This window comes from Pantherophis guttatus, chromosome 7 (assembly GCF_059756535.1).
Source record: "Pantherophis guttatus breed Tessera chromosome 7, ASM5975653v1, whole genome shotgun sequence".
In the NCBI taxonomy this organism is placed as follows: Eukaryota; Metazoa; Chordata; class Lepidosauria; order Squamata; family Colubridae; genus Pantherophis; species Pantherophis guttatus.
The window spans coordinates 91,740,675-91,754,650 of NC_142069.1; the positions used below are offsets into that span (position 1 = coordinate 91,740,675).

Here is a 13,976-nt window from a genome sequence, read left to right on the forward strand (position 1 = left end):
AACATTCAGCTGCCTGCAATTACTGCAAGTTCAAATCTCCCCAGGCTCAAGGTTGACTCAGCCTTCCATCCTTTCTAAGGTAGGTGAAATGAGGACCCAGATTGTGGGGGCAATAAGCTGACTTTGTATAAATATACAAAAGTATGAAGGCTATTGCTTAACGCATTGTAAGCCGCCCTGAGTCTCCGGAGAAGGGCGTATAAATCAAATTAAAACAAAACAAAACAGAAGTCTTCAGTCAGTTTTTTTCAGTGCTGTCTAACTTCAAACGGTCACTAAATGAACTGTTGTAAATCAAGGACTACCCGTATTAGCAACAATTCCCAACTTTTCTTGTTTGGCTGTTTCTACACAACGGGACAATAGTCACCAAAGATTTTATTTCATTTGGGTTTAAATTTCAACTCTACTGTGACTTCTAAGGATGATCTTAAGCCAGTCATGGACTTAAACATAAAAAAACCCGGTATGCTAAAAAAATAAATAAAAAGATTTATTAATCTTTTGGAGATTAATCTATACTAGCATATACTGTCCAAAATTCAGCTTCAGGAATTTTAAGATCTGTGGACTTCAACTCCCAGAATTCCCCAGCCAGCATGAGAGTTGAAGTCCATAGATATCTTGAAAAGTGTGAGAAATGGTCCCAAGACACTTTTTTCGGTGGCGTTGTAACTTTGGTCACTAAATGAACCGTTGTAAATCGGGGACTACCAGTAGTCCTCGAGTTAGAACCGGGACCAGAATTTCCATTGTCAAGCAAGGCAGTTGTTAAGTCAGTCACATTCCGATGTTAGGACCTTTGTAAATATACGCTGGTTACCAGGCGCCCAAATTTTGATATTTTGACTGTAGCAATGTTGCGACAGTTGTTATGTGTAAGGACTGGTTGTAAGTGACTGAGAGCTCTTGAGGGGGAAGAGGGAATGGAGCTGTCAGAGAGAGAGAGAGAGAGAGAGAGAGAGAGAGAGAGAAAGAGGGAGGGAGGGAGGGAGGAGGGAGGGGGAGAGAGAGAGAGAGAGAAAGAGAGAGAGGCGGTCTGGAGGTGGCTGATGAGGATGAGAAGGACAATGGACAATGGACTTCTCCAGTGAGTTTGAGCTCATGACATGGCCGAAGTAAACCAGATTCAGCTTTGTGTTTCTAGCTTCTGACGATGTGTCTGGTTTTATTCAATTGAACACTTCTCTGTTGGTTACTCCAGCTGTCCAGGGTATGTGCAATAATTTACTCCAGCACCAATTCTTCTTTGATCGGCCATTCCTAACGTCCCAACTTTCACACCCGTGAAAGGAAGTATTGCTCCAACTAGCCCGATTCATTTATTTACTGTATATCAATATCCCTGCTTTTCCAGACCTTATTCATGTTAAGCATTGCAGTGTGGCCTAATATCATTTATAGGTTGCGAAAAACAGCTGTCTGAGCCCTGATATTTTTCTCCTGCGTAAAACTAACCTGGTGCTCCTCCTGTGGTGCCTACAGCTCAATAGTTCTCTTCCAGCAAAAGAAACAAAACACCATATGAATAATTCTTCTTCATTATACACACAAAGGCTTAGACTCACAATGCACACTTCTATGAGTAAGAAACGGCTCCTTGTCTCGCACAGGTTCAGATCATCCCAGTCCATTCTCAATGGATGGTACAATATTATGGGTGCCTGGCAGAGGTGGGTCTCAGCAGGTTCTGACCAGTTCTGGAGAAACGGTAGCGAAAATTCTGAGTAGTTCGGAGAACCGGTAGTAAAAATTCGGACTGGCCCCATCCCCATCTATTCTCTGCCTCCCGAGTCCCAGCTGATTGAAAGGAAATGGGGATTTTGCAGTAACCTTCCGCTGGAGTTCGGAGGGAATGGAGATTTTACAGTATCCTTCCTCTGCCACGTCCACCAAGCCATGCCATGCCCACCAAGCCACACCCACAGAACCGGTAATAAAAATTTTGAAACCCACCACTGGTGCCTGGTGTATTTTTTAAAAGAGATTCTATTGTGAACCTGTAATAGTTATAATTCTTTCAGAGGGATCAGTAATACTTTGGGCAGAAAACTTTTCAACTTTTAGCAGACCACTGCCACCTTGTGGTCTATACTGTACAGTGCAAGCAATGGCATCTAGTAAAATGCTAGATTTGCTTGATTTTGTTTATCTCCTGTGAGATTGATTTCTCTCTCAAGGGGATTGGGATGAATGACTGATCTCCATTTCATCAATTTTTTATGCTGCTCGGTCACAAGATGGCACTGTCAAAATCTACCCCTCACCCTGGTTAGTTTAACTTTGAAAGATGTTCAAAATTCAATTTCATTGTACAGATGTTGTGCATTGACCATAAAGGTTTAGATTTGGTTTGAAATCTGCTGGCTATCCAATTCATTTGACTCAATGATACTTTTTGCTTATTTCTTGTAAGAAAAGTAAGATTATTCAAAACAGGGAAACCATGTTTTTCATTTATTATTTTATTTTGGCATCACAATTATATCTCTTCATTGCTTAGGACAAGATTTTCCTTGCTCCTCCTCTTCAAAGTCTCCCTTGGAAGAAATATTTCAGAAACTTTAACTGAAGAGGAACAAGAAAAAAAAAAGAGAGGAAAAAACGAATCCACTTTTCATGTCGTCTTCTAATGTAAGAAAAAGCTCACACGCAGAAACTGGAAATCTGCTTTCAATCATTGCTTGATTCTTCTTCTACCTTTTCCAGTCCATGATATTCTTCTCAAATAAAACAGCTCCTTCCAACTTTTGAAAACCGGAAAAACCGGGTTACTATCTAAAACTCTGCACCCTGGTGAAAAAACTATGAGAAGAAATGCTTGCCATTAAAATAAAAGATTTTCCTTCAAAGAAAAATCTAAAATTGCTCTAGCTCTGAGAAATGAGGCACTGTTTAAAGAGGTCTTGAGGTTTTTCCAAACACTGCAAAAATATAATTTATTTAAATTACTTAAAATACATCAGTTACAGTTGTTAAATTAAATATATAATTCTATGCACGTATAGTTAAAAATCCAACTGAGCTCAGGTTTCTTATTGTTAGACAAGAGTAGGACACCAGTTTAAATTCTTAGAATCTAAGTAAAACTTATATAGAATTGCAGCTTAAATTCTAATCATTTATTTTTTTAATCAGAAAGAAATTTCACCATAGTCATTGTAGCTGACAATTTATGTGCCTAGAATTGCAGCCTTGAATTGAGTCCCAGATGCAGATAGCGCTTCAAAGTGCTATCGAGATTATTACTAACCGCACAGTCCTTCCCCCAAAAAAGTAAGAAAAAATAAATGCTGAATTTTCCGAGGCTTCTTCGCTGATTGGAGAATGGATCCAAACAGAGTTTTAAAGATTTTTTTTCTCCCCTTTAACCAGTCGACACCGTATTAAAGCAGCATCCTGAGAAACAAAACAGAAATAATGAGATTTATCCTGATTCGCACGGGAAGGTATAAAGAGGTTGAGTTTAGTTAATGCCTTGAACGTCCATTTAAAAAGATTTTTCCATGTTCGGAACACAATACAGGTAGTCCTCCACTTACGACAGTTCATTTAGTGATCTTGGAAGTGACAACGGCGCTGAAAAAAGCGACTTAGGATCGGTTTTTTTCACACTTACGACCGTTGTAAGCCTCCCCGTGGTCACGTGATCAAAACTCAGACAGCTCGGCAACTGACTCGGATTTATGACGTGTGTGTGTGTGTGTGTGCCGTGATCCCCTTTTGCGACCTTCTGCCAAGATTCACTTAACAACGGCAACTGATCTGCTTATCAGCTGTGGCCAGAAGGGTCATAAAATCGGGCACACTTAATGACTTCCTCGTTTAGCAACGGAAATCCTACTCCCGACTGTGCTCATAAATTGAGGACTGTCTGTACTACTAGCCTCCAAACGAAGGTCCAGTTATAGGAAATATAATTCACGATTTATTCCTGTCTCATGGAGAAACTTAGCCCCTTCCAATCTCAGAGAAGAAATACCGATAAGCAGACAAGCGCAGCATCCAAAGATATAAATTCTGCAGAAATGGCGTTTTTTTTTACATACTTCTTAATTAGGGAGAAGGATTGAACGCCTTATAAGAGAAGCAGAAGGCCAAATGCTTTTCAATGTGAAAAAAAAAGGAAAGAAAATACTTACTTTCAAATCCACCGAGGAACCAGCCATATTAAACCTCCGCCTTACAATATCTCCCACTTCCTTCTCTAAAATTTCCTGGGTGGTCCCTTTGACGTCAATATAGTAGCAGTCACTACTGGCGTAATGGCAAGAAATAGCCTGCATTAAAAGACAGGGAGAGAGAGGAGAGGAAGGAGGAAAGAGGAAAGAGGGAGAAGGCGGGAAAGAGGGAGAGAGGGAGGGAGAGCGAAAAAGAGGGAGGGAGAGGGAAGGAGGGAGAGAGGGAGAGACAGGGAGAGGAAGGAGGAAAGTGGGAGAAAGCGGGAGAGGGGGGAGAGGGAGAGGGAAAGGGAAAGGGAGGGAGAGAGGAAGGAGGAGAAGAGGGGGAGAGGGAGAGGGGAGTGGGAAGGGGGAGGGAGAGAGAGGAAGAGAGGAGAGAAGGAGGAGAGGAGGAGAAGGAGAGAGAAGCGAGTGGGAGAGGAGGAGGAGAGGGAGGGAGGGAGAGGAGGAGGAGAGGGAGGGAGGGAGGAAGAAAGAAAGAGGGAGAGAGGAGGAGAGAGAAAGGGAGGGAGGAAGAGAGAGGGGGAGAGCAAGAGGGAAAGAGGGAGAGCAAGAAAGCGGGAGGGAGAAAGGGAGAGAGAGAGGGAGGGAGAGAGGAAGAGAGGAGAGAAGGAGGAGAGGGGGAGAAGGAGAGAGAAGGGAGTGGGAGAGGAGGAGGAGAGGGAGGGAGAGGAGGAGGAGAGGGAGGGATGGAGGAAGAAAGAAAGAGAGGGAGAGAGAGGAGGAGAGAGAGAAAGGGAGGGAGGAAGAGAGAGGGGGGAGAGCAAGAGGGAAAGAGGGAGAGCAAGAAAGAGGGAGGGAGAAAGGGAGGGAGAGATGGAGGGAGAGAGGAAGGAGGAGGAGAGGGGGGAGAGTGAGAGGGGAGTGGGAAGGGGGAGGGAGAGAAGGAGGGAGAAAGAGGGAGAGAGGGAGAGAGGGAAGAAAGAAGGGAGAGAGAAGGGAGTGGGAGAGGAGGAGGAAGAAAGAAAGAGAGGGAGGGAGAGGAGGAGGAGAGAGAGAAAGGGAGGGAGGAAGAGAGAGGGGGGAGTGGGAGAGGGAGGGAAAGAGACAGAGAGAAGTTATACCGTTTTTTATTTTCACGATTAAATGCGAATTGGCCACGTTCCAAGCCTTATTAACCAAAACCATTAAGAAAGAGGCCCAAATAAATGTTCAGGTAAGACACAGAAAGTCCTTGCTTTGAACCCAGCAGGTGAGGGTCTCGGGGGACCTTCCGACGCCCTTCAGACATTATGGGTGTCTGGATTACCTTCCGAAATCCTTCCGTCCTGTTTCTTCCGGAGCCGTGAATGATCAAGGGGTGGAAGAAGACGGTGTCTCCTTTCTCCATGGGGAGGTGGACTCTGGGAAGACTCTCGTCGTAGTCATGGATCCCATGGTACATCTTGTTTACACCACCCTGGGGGGAAAAAACAAGGTAGAACTGGATGACAGGCAGGGGGTGGGGGGACCGTCAGAACTTTGAATCCGGGTTGCAAGTTCCTCTTTTTCAGGTCGGTCGCTAAGTGATTTCTTTGGTCGTAAGTCGAGAACCACCCATACCCTAGCTTTTTGACGCCAATCATGCCTCTCCCTCTCCGTCGTTTACCTCCCAATCCGGGTATTTGTGCTCCTTCAGGCCGCCCTTGTGAGTCCCTGGCAACACAACCAGGCATCCGTTTGTCCGGTCCACCTTTTGCATTGCGGTCCAGGCACAAACAACTCGGTCGGCAGGCCGGAAGGGGAAGTAATGAAGATCCTGATGCAAAGGATGACGAGAGGTTTTCTTGCCTGGAAAGGAGGAGGAATTCCATGGTCTCGGAAAGAGGGAGTAACGCTAGCAACAAAGGAGAATTATTTCTCGCGCAGGGTTGACAGGAGGGGTCCCTGGTGCTCCCTGAGCTTCTTCTCACCTGTTAATTCACCTGCGTCTCACCTGTATCGGGAGGTTTATTGTTCAGCATGGTGTGCATAGCCATGATGTCCGGCCCCGTGAAGCATTCGACGTATTTTAAGACCTAAAGGAAACAAAACCAGCTCAGAAAAGAAAGAGATATTTAAAGCCGCCACAAATCCTTACGATGGAATGATTAAAAACCAAAAAGCGATACGGAAAATAGTCGGCGGTAACTGTCAGATCTGCCATCATGGGGCTTCGGCTCTGCTTCGCTTGGATGGCAGCCTGACAGAAAGGGTGGGGCAGGGGCAGTGGTGAAATCTAAAATGTGTAACTACTGGTTCTGTGGGCGTGGCTTAGTTGGGGGAGGGTAATGTGACTGGGTGGGCGTGGCCAATTTTTTTTTTTAACTTTTAAAACCATTTTTTCTACAACCTCTTTGACAAAGAGGTTGTAAAAAAATGCTTTCAAAAGGCTCTGATGACAAAAGACTCAGCTGGGATCGTCAGAGGCTCTTAAAACTTCTGAAGAGGTTGTAGAAAAAATGCTTTTAAAAGCCTCTGACGATCCCAGCTGAGCCGTGCGATCATCGGAGGCTTTTTCTTTTACTTTTAAAAGCATTTTTTCGGCCGAAGAGGTTGTAGAAAAAATGCTTTTAAAAACTAAAAAAAAAAAAAGCCTCTGATGATTGTGCGGCTCAGCTGGGCATGGCAGGGGTGGGGCAAGGATTTTTGCTACTGGTTCTCCGAACCACCTGCCTCCATCGCTACCGGATCAGGTGATCCGGTCCGAACCGGGAGCATTTCACCCCTGGTTGGGGATACATACACGGTTAGGAAAAAAACGACAGAGCAACACGTAAGACCTAAAACCAGAAATATTTTTGTTCGGTATAATGCCAGAAATACAATAAAGGGATGATGTGTTTAATACGACACCTGCTGATGCAAGAACTGTATTTGCACAATATTGGAAAAATGAAGATACCCCGACAGGTGAAAATATAAACTAGAAAAATATTAGACTGTGCGGAGATGGATAGACTGACATTAAAAATAAAAGACAAGGAAGAAACAGAATATTTTTTAACGTGGGATTTGTTTTACCAGTAGTTAGACAAAAGAGGGAGAAATTAGAAGATAAAAGTAATGTAAATGAAGTGGGCTCTGATAGATGACCACTGGATAACTTTCTATTCACTCTATTCTAAAGGCAGAAAATGCATCCGGTTGGAAAAATTACAAACTCAGCCAAAATCCTTTTGATACTTTTAGGAGGCCTCTAAGTTGTCAGAAGAAAGGAACATACAGCTTAAAGGTTGGTTAGATCAAGGGGATCCATATGAGTTAAAAATCGTCTATCAACAGAAGATAATTTGAATCTATGCTCCAGTAATTTACAGAAGAATTATGATTGTTTGGCAAGAATAATATGAAACTTTAGTAATTAGGAAATGTCAATTAAATATAACAAATGTATATGACCATATAAACTGCTGAGTTAACAGAATCCTTTGTCTTAGAAGTGTATAAAACCATTGTAACAGAGTTCTCTCGTTGTTCAAAGCTTCATGTAAAAACTGGCTCTGAACCTTGTGCAATACACTGTCTCTGACTAACCTAGGAATGTTGCTTTGTCCTAATCATTCCACAACAGTTCCATTTAAGCACAACAGAAGTTAGCTCTTCGTTATCTATTTTTGTGAAGTCAGGGAAGCCAGACGTCAATTGGGCAACAAACAAACGACAATTTTGTACACACAAACACAAATCATCTTGAATGAAATCAGTCGTTTATACCAAAATCCCATCTTTAGAATTGTTTTGGGTTTTGGGGTTTTTTTTTTTTTTGTCTTTATTTGATTGATTGACTGATTAGCCCTTGGGCCATATCAAAGTGCAGAGTTCCAGAAACGAATTATTACTAAAAAATTTGATAAAAGCAATTTAAAGTGGAATTGGATAAACTACAATTTAAAATGAAATTGGAATAAAGTACAGTGTAAAATGACATTGGAATAAAATAACAATAATTTAAGATACAGATAAAATATGATAAAATTATATTTCGGTGTCACCCCTGCAATCTACCCCAATCAGTCCCACGTATGCCGATCTCAACCGAAGCATTTTGCTTAAGTACCCAGCTGTGTTAAATGTCATTTTCAGATACTGGCCACGCATAAGGTAAATTCTTTTGAGATGGGAAGATGTTTATGCAAATTTTTAGGATTTCGGAACAGTCCCGCTTTCACCTGAGGTAAGGTGCAGTACCAAAAGAGCTCCTCGCTATAGATGAAATCCTGCAATTTGGAAACGTTATTCTCGTCGGCTTCAGACTTGACAATCGTGATGTCTTTCATGATGGTTATTCCAAGCACCTTCACTTCCTTTCTGCATATCTTTACAAACTCCTCTCTGAAAACAGTTGGTTAAAAAAAAAAGAAAAGGTTAAAGCATTTTAAATTGGCATCCAGAACTCCTCTACTTTTGCATTCATTCCACCTAAGACTTTCCATTGGGAATCAAAAAGGAATTATTCCAGAATACTGGAGGCTAAATCGTACGAGGAACCGTCGAGGGAGCTAGGTATGTCTGTTGTGGCCCGTCGGGAGCCTGCGGAGCTGGCAACGGAGTTGGACAGTGAGGAGGCTGGGGAGTAATGTGGGCCAGTCCTGGAGTCTGGGGAAGGCTCAGACGAGGGCTCTGCGTCGGAGGCAGAGAGGGGGCCAGGGCCATCTGGGAGTTATGTGCCGCCTCCGGAGCCTCCGGAATCTGACATCAGAGAGGCAGAAGAACAGCGAGAGCCTGTTCCCAGTGTGCGCATGTGCAGAGCTGCCAGAAGGCAAGAACAATTAAGAAAACAAAAGGGGCGACTCAGGAGTAAGGTTTGGAGATGATTGGCCCCTCCCATAAGTCATAAAAGAGGAGCAAACGGACGTGGCCTTTGCAGGAAGCAATTAGTTCACCTTCACTGCCTCCACAAGATAGAGACAGAGAGACAGAGAGACAGAAAGAGAGAGAGAGAGATTTCTCAAGCTCCTTGGGGCTGAGAAGAGTTGAAGCAAAACTGATTTTCCTGAAGTGGACCACGAGACTCCTAAACAATGGAAAAAACGATCTAGCAAAAAGAAAAGGCAACCAAAAGAGCAACATGCAAACAAAAGCAAATAAAACACCCCCAGGAGCAAAACAAATTAAAGTTTAATTTGTGTGCATTGTTCAATGGACTGTTAAATTGGCCACGCCCACCCAGTCACATGACCACCTAGCCACACCCTCCCAACCGATCCGGCCCCCCAACAGTTTGAGAGACCGTGAATTGGCCCCCTGTTTAAAAAGTTTCAGGACCCCTGTTCTAAGAGATCCATTTCTGAAAATTCACAGGATCTAAGCGAAGGGTTCTCCAAGTGTAGATTGCAATCTGCCACCTACACTTATGTCCTTGATTGCTTATTTATTGTGCACACCGCTGGATGTTCCCATGCCACAATTATAATAATAAAAACAGCACAGTTAACAACAATTAAAACTTCCTTGTCGTAATTACAAAAATTATGGACAATTTTGCACAACTCCAGACGAAACACTTACAACCACCTTCTGGACTGCAGTGACATAGTTCATTAAGAGCAATTCCTAGTTTGCTCAAATGACATGGTTTCCAATTGACTTCTTAGAGCGGGAGTCACCAAACATGGCAACTTTAAAACTTGTGGACTTCAAGTTTTGTGGGACTTGTGGGCTTCCACTCCCAGAATTCTTGGAGTTGTGGACTTCCACTCCCAGAATTCTTGGAGTTGTGGGCTTTCACTCCCAGAATTCTTGGGCTTGTGGGCTTCCACTCCCAGAATTCTTGGACTTGTGGACTTCCACTCCCAGAATTCTTGGACTTGTGGACTTCCACTCCCAGAATTCTTGGGCTTGTGGGCTTCCACTCCCAGAATTCTTGGACTTGTGGACTTCCACTCCCAGAATTCTTGGACTTGTGGACTTCCACTCCCAGAATTCTTGGGCTTGTGGGCTTCCACTCCCAGAATTCTTGGACTTGTGGGATTCCACTCCCAGAATTCTTGGACTTGTGGACTTCCACTCCCAGAATTCTTGGACTTGTGGACTTCCACTCCCAGAATTCTTGGACTTGTGGACTTCCACTCCCAGAATTCTTGGATTTGTGGGCTTTCACTCCCAGAATTCTTGGGCTTGTGGGCTTCCACTCCCAGAATTCTTGGACTTGTGGACTTCCACTCCCAGAATTCTTGGACTTGTGGACTTCCACTCCCAGAATTCTTGGACTTGTGGGCTTCCACTTCCAGAATTCTTGGACTTGTGGACTTCCACTCCCAGAATTCTTGGACTTGTGGGCTTTCACTCCCAGAATTCTTGGGCTTGTGGGCTTTCACTCCCAGAATTCTTGGACTTGTGCACTTCCACTCCCAGAATTCTTGGACTTGTGCGCTTCCACTCCCAGAATTCTTGGACTCGTGGACTTCCACTCCCAGAATTCTTGGACTCGTGGACTTCCACTCCCAGAATTCTTGGACTTGTGGACTTCCACTCCCAGAATTCTTGGACTTGTGCACTTCCACTCCCAGAATTCTTGGACTTGTGGACTTCCACTCCCAGAATTCTTGGAGTTGTGGGCTTTCACTCCCAGAATTCTTGGGCTTGTGGGCTTCCACTCCCAGAATTCTTGGACTTGTGGGCTTCCACTCCCAGAATTCTTGGACTTGTGGACTTCCACTCCCAGAATTCTTGGGCTTGTGGACTTCCACTCCCAGAATTCTTGGACTTGTGGACTTCCACTCCCAGAATTCTTGGACTTGTGGACTTCCACTCCCAGAATTCTTGGGCTTGTGGACTTCCACTCCCAGAATTCTTGGACTTGTGGGCTTCAACTTCCAGAATTCTTGGACTTGTGGACTTCAGCTTTCTGGGAGTTGAAGTCACTCCCAGAGTGTGCCACGTTTGGAGAGCCCTGTCTTAGAGCAATTCAAGGTGTTGGGTTGAATGATTTCAGCCACATGGGTCAAGGATACCTGTCTTTCTTTTACCTGAAGCGCTCAATATCTTCATCAGCCACCAGATTTTTGATGACGAGATATCCATTGTCCTCATAGAAACGTCTCTGCTCTGGAGTTAAGACGTCATTATCCAAGGTGTAACTGTGGAGACATGAAATATTGATTTTTTTTGTCTTGAAGTGGAATTGAAACTTGCAGCCTTGGGATACATTACAGCAGGGGTCTCCAACCTTGGCAACTTTAAGACTTGTGGACTTCAACTCCCAGAAGTTGGCTGAGGAATTCTGGGAGTTGAAGTCCACAAGACTTAAAGTTGCCAAGATTGGAGACCCTTCCTTTACAGAACCACACAATAAATACAAGCCCCCGCCCCAAAAAAGCCTTGAACAGAAGATACATGAAATCCTAAAACAAGATGTTCTTCAGATCAAAACCCTGAAATGCGAAATAATGTCCTGAAGAGGAGAAGGGAAATGATAGAGGGGGAGCCAGAAGAGGTAGTCCTCGACTTACGACCACAATCAAGCCCAGAATTTATGTTGCTAAGTGAGAAATTTGTCAAGTAAAAGTTTTGCCCCATTTTACAATTTTTCTCGCCACTTTTGTTAAGTGAATCACTGCAGCTGTTAAATGAGTCACGCGGTTGTTAAGTGAATCCGGCTTCCCGCTTGACTTTCCTCGTCAGAAGGTCGCAAAAGGGGGATTACGTGACCCCGGGACACTACGGTCGTCATAAATACGAGTCAGTGGCCAAGCATCCGGATGTAAATCACGTGACCCTGTGGGGAATGCTGCAACGGTCGTTAAGTGTGAAAAATCCTCATAAGTCCCTTTTTGTCAGTGCCGTTGTAACTTCCAACGGTCATTAAATGAACTGTGGCTTCTGGCTCTTGTGTGAATCCTTGGAGGTGTTTTGCAAAGTGAGAAAAATTTGCTCGCGCTGAAGTTTTGCATGGCATCAGGAGTTTTGTATACTTGGTATTGTGTTAATATTTGGTATTCCATGTACTGTGTGTGTGTGTCTGTGGTGGAATTCAAATTTTTTTTACTACTGGTTCTGTGGGCGTGTCTTGGTGGGCGTGGTGTGCCTTGGTGGGTGTGGCAGGGGAAGGATACTGCAAAATCCCCATTCCCTCCCCACTCCTGGGGAAAGGATATTGCAAAATCTCCATTCTCACCCCACTCTGGGGCCAGCTAGCTGGTATTTGCCTCTGAACTACTCAAAATTTCCGCTACCGGTTCTTCAGAATCTGTCAGAACCTGCTGGATTTCACCCCTGATATATATGTATATGTATATGTATATGTATATGTATATGTGTATATATTAAGAATTGTCCTAAAAATGCGAGTCCCAGGTATAGTTATAGAAGAGGCAATAGACATCACGGTGTCCGGAACGTTTAAAAGTGATGTCTATCGCCTCTTCTATGTGTATTCAATCAGAACACAACTCCACCCAATCAGAACACAGCCAAGCTCCCACCCAATCAGTTGACACCCCCACTGGCAGTTAAAAGGAAGAAAGATCACACACATTGCTCCTAGAAGCACAGGTTATTTTCATCCGAGGAAAATCAGAGTAAAGTTCTACTTACCAGAACTGCGTTGGGCATGTCACAGGAGCAACCTGGGCTGAAGTTGGAAAAGGTGTCTTGACATCAAATTAAGAAAATTTAAAAAGATGGCTTTGATGGCAGAAGTTCCCGTGGGAAACACACTCGGAACGCATTTATAATCACAGGAGTTCTCATAAAACAGAAAGAAATTAAATATAATATAGCGTCTTCCCATTTAAATTACACCCCCCCCCCAAGTTATCTTACAGCCGCCACCAGTTTGAAATTTAAAAGCTTGATGGATAAAGGAGCTGAAAATGTTCCTTTTTTTTTTTAAGGGGTCCAGTGGAATGTTTCCTTCCTACATAAGGAAATATAAAATAGAAACATGAGAGGAACAAAACAACCATCCAAGAACTTGAATTAGTGTGGGAGTTTAGTTTTAATTAACTTAATTAGTTTTAATTGAATTTACTTTAGACTTGGGAGGAGTTGGAAGCTGTTTCAACCAAGGGCCCCCACAGTCCTCCTCCTCCTCCTCTCTGCAAACCCCCCTCCCTTCAAGCACTGATGATGTAACCTAGTGGGGTCGTGAAAGGTCTCCAGAAAAACAACTAAATTCAGAGAGCACCAAGAGACCCCGGAGTCTTCCTCCAACCGGTTGAGCTTTTTTTACCCCGACGTTGCGGGCTTTGCCAGTCCCGGGGCCCAGAAGGTGCAAAGTCCCGGGATAGGCGACCCAGAGGCCCAGGTGGGCAGGAGAAGGATACGAATCCGGCGGGGGGAAGCAGGTGCCGGAGCAAGATCCCCAGCCGGAGGGGCGCGCTGCGTTGCTTCCCGAGCCTCTCCATGGCGCAAGGATCCTTGGCGCTTCGGCTCTCGGAGACCGCTGGATATAGCCGGCAAGGGGTGGAGAAGGGAAGCAGGGCAGCCCAGGTGCTCCGGAGGCGGCGTCGGAAGCCGGGCGACCGGCCAAGAGGCGCCCCCGCTGCGCCCTTCCCAAGAAGCGCCCCCGCTGCGCGCACGCCGGGCTGGAAAGGAGCGAAGCGAAGGGACTTGCGCGTTGCAAGAGAGGCTTTGAGAAGAGTCCGCTATTTTAGGATTGCATTTTATGCTCAGCATTTATCCGTTGTTGCTTGTCTGCACACTGAGAGTTTCTGCACCGGAGACAAAGTCCTTGTGTGTCCCATCACACTTGGCCATTGGGATTCTTCTCTTCTCTTCTCTTCTCTTCTCCCCTTCCATATTCTATTCTATTATTCTATTCTATTCTATTCTATTCTATTCTATTCTATTCTATTCTATTCTATTCTATTCTATTCTATTCTACATTCTCTT

General features: G+C 44.4%; 1 protein-coding gene across 1 annotated transcript; it reads right to left on the reverse strand.

Moving 5' to 3' along the window:
• Positions 1 to 2,447: 2,447 nt before the first annotated feature.
• On the reverse strand, positions 2,448 to 13,558 carry LOC132712655 (phytanoyl-CoA dioxygenase, peroxisomal-like). Its single transcript, XM_060694930.2, has 9 exons — positions 13,409 to 13,558; positions 12,678 to 12,733; positions 11,111 to 11,221; positions 8,312 to 8,474; positions 6,097 to 6,178; positions 5,770 to 5,951; positions 5,431 to 5,580; positions 4,143 to 4,280; positions 2,448 to 3,399 (listed from the first exon to the last, which is right to left on the reverse strand). The coding sequence occupies exons 1-9, from the start codon at positions 13,487 to 13,489 to the stop codon at positions 3,346 to 3,348; spliced, it is 1,017 nt and encodes a 338-aa protein (XP_060550913.2). The 5' UTR covers positions 13,490 to 13,558; the 3' UTR covers positions 2,448 to 3,345.
• Positions 13,559 to 13,976: the final 418 nt, after the last annotated feature.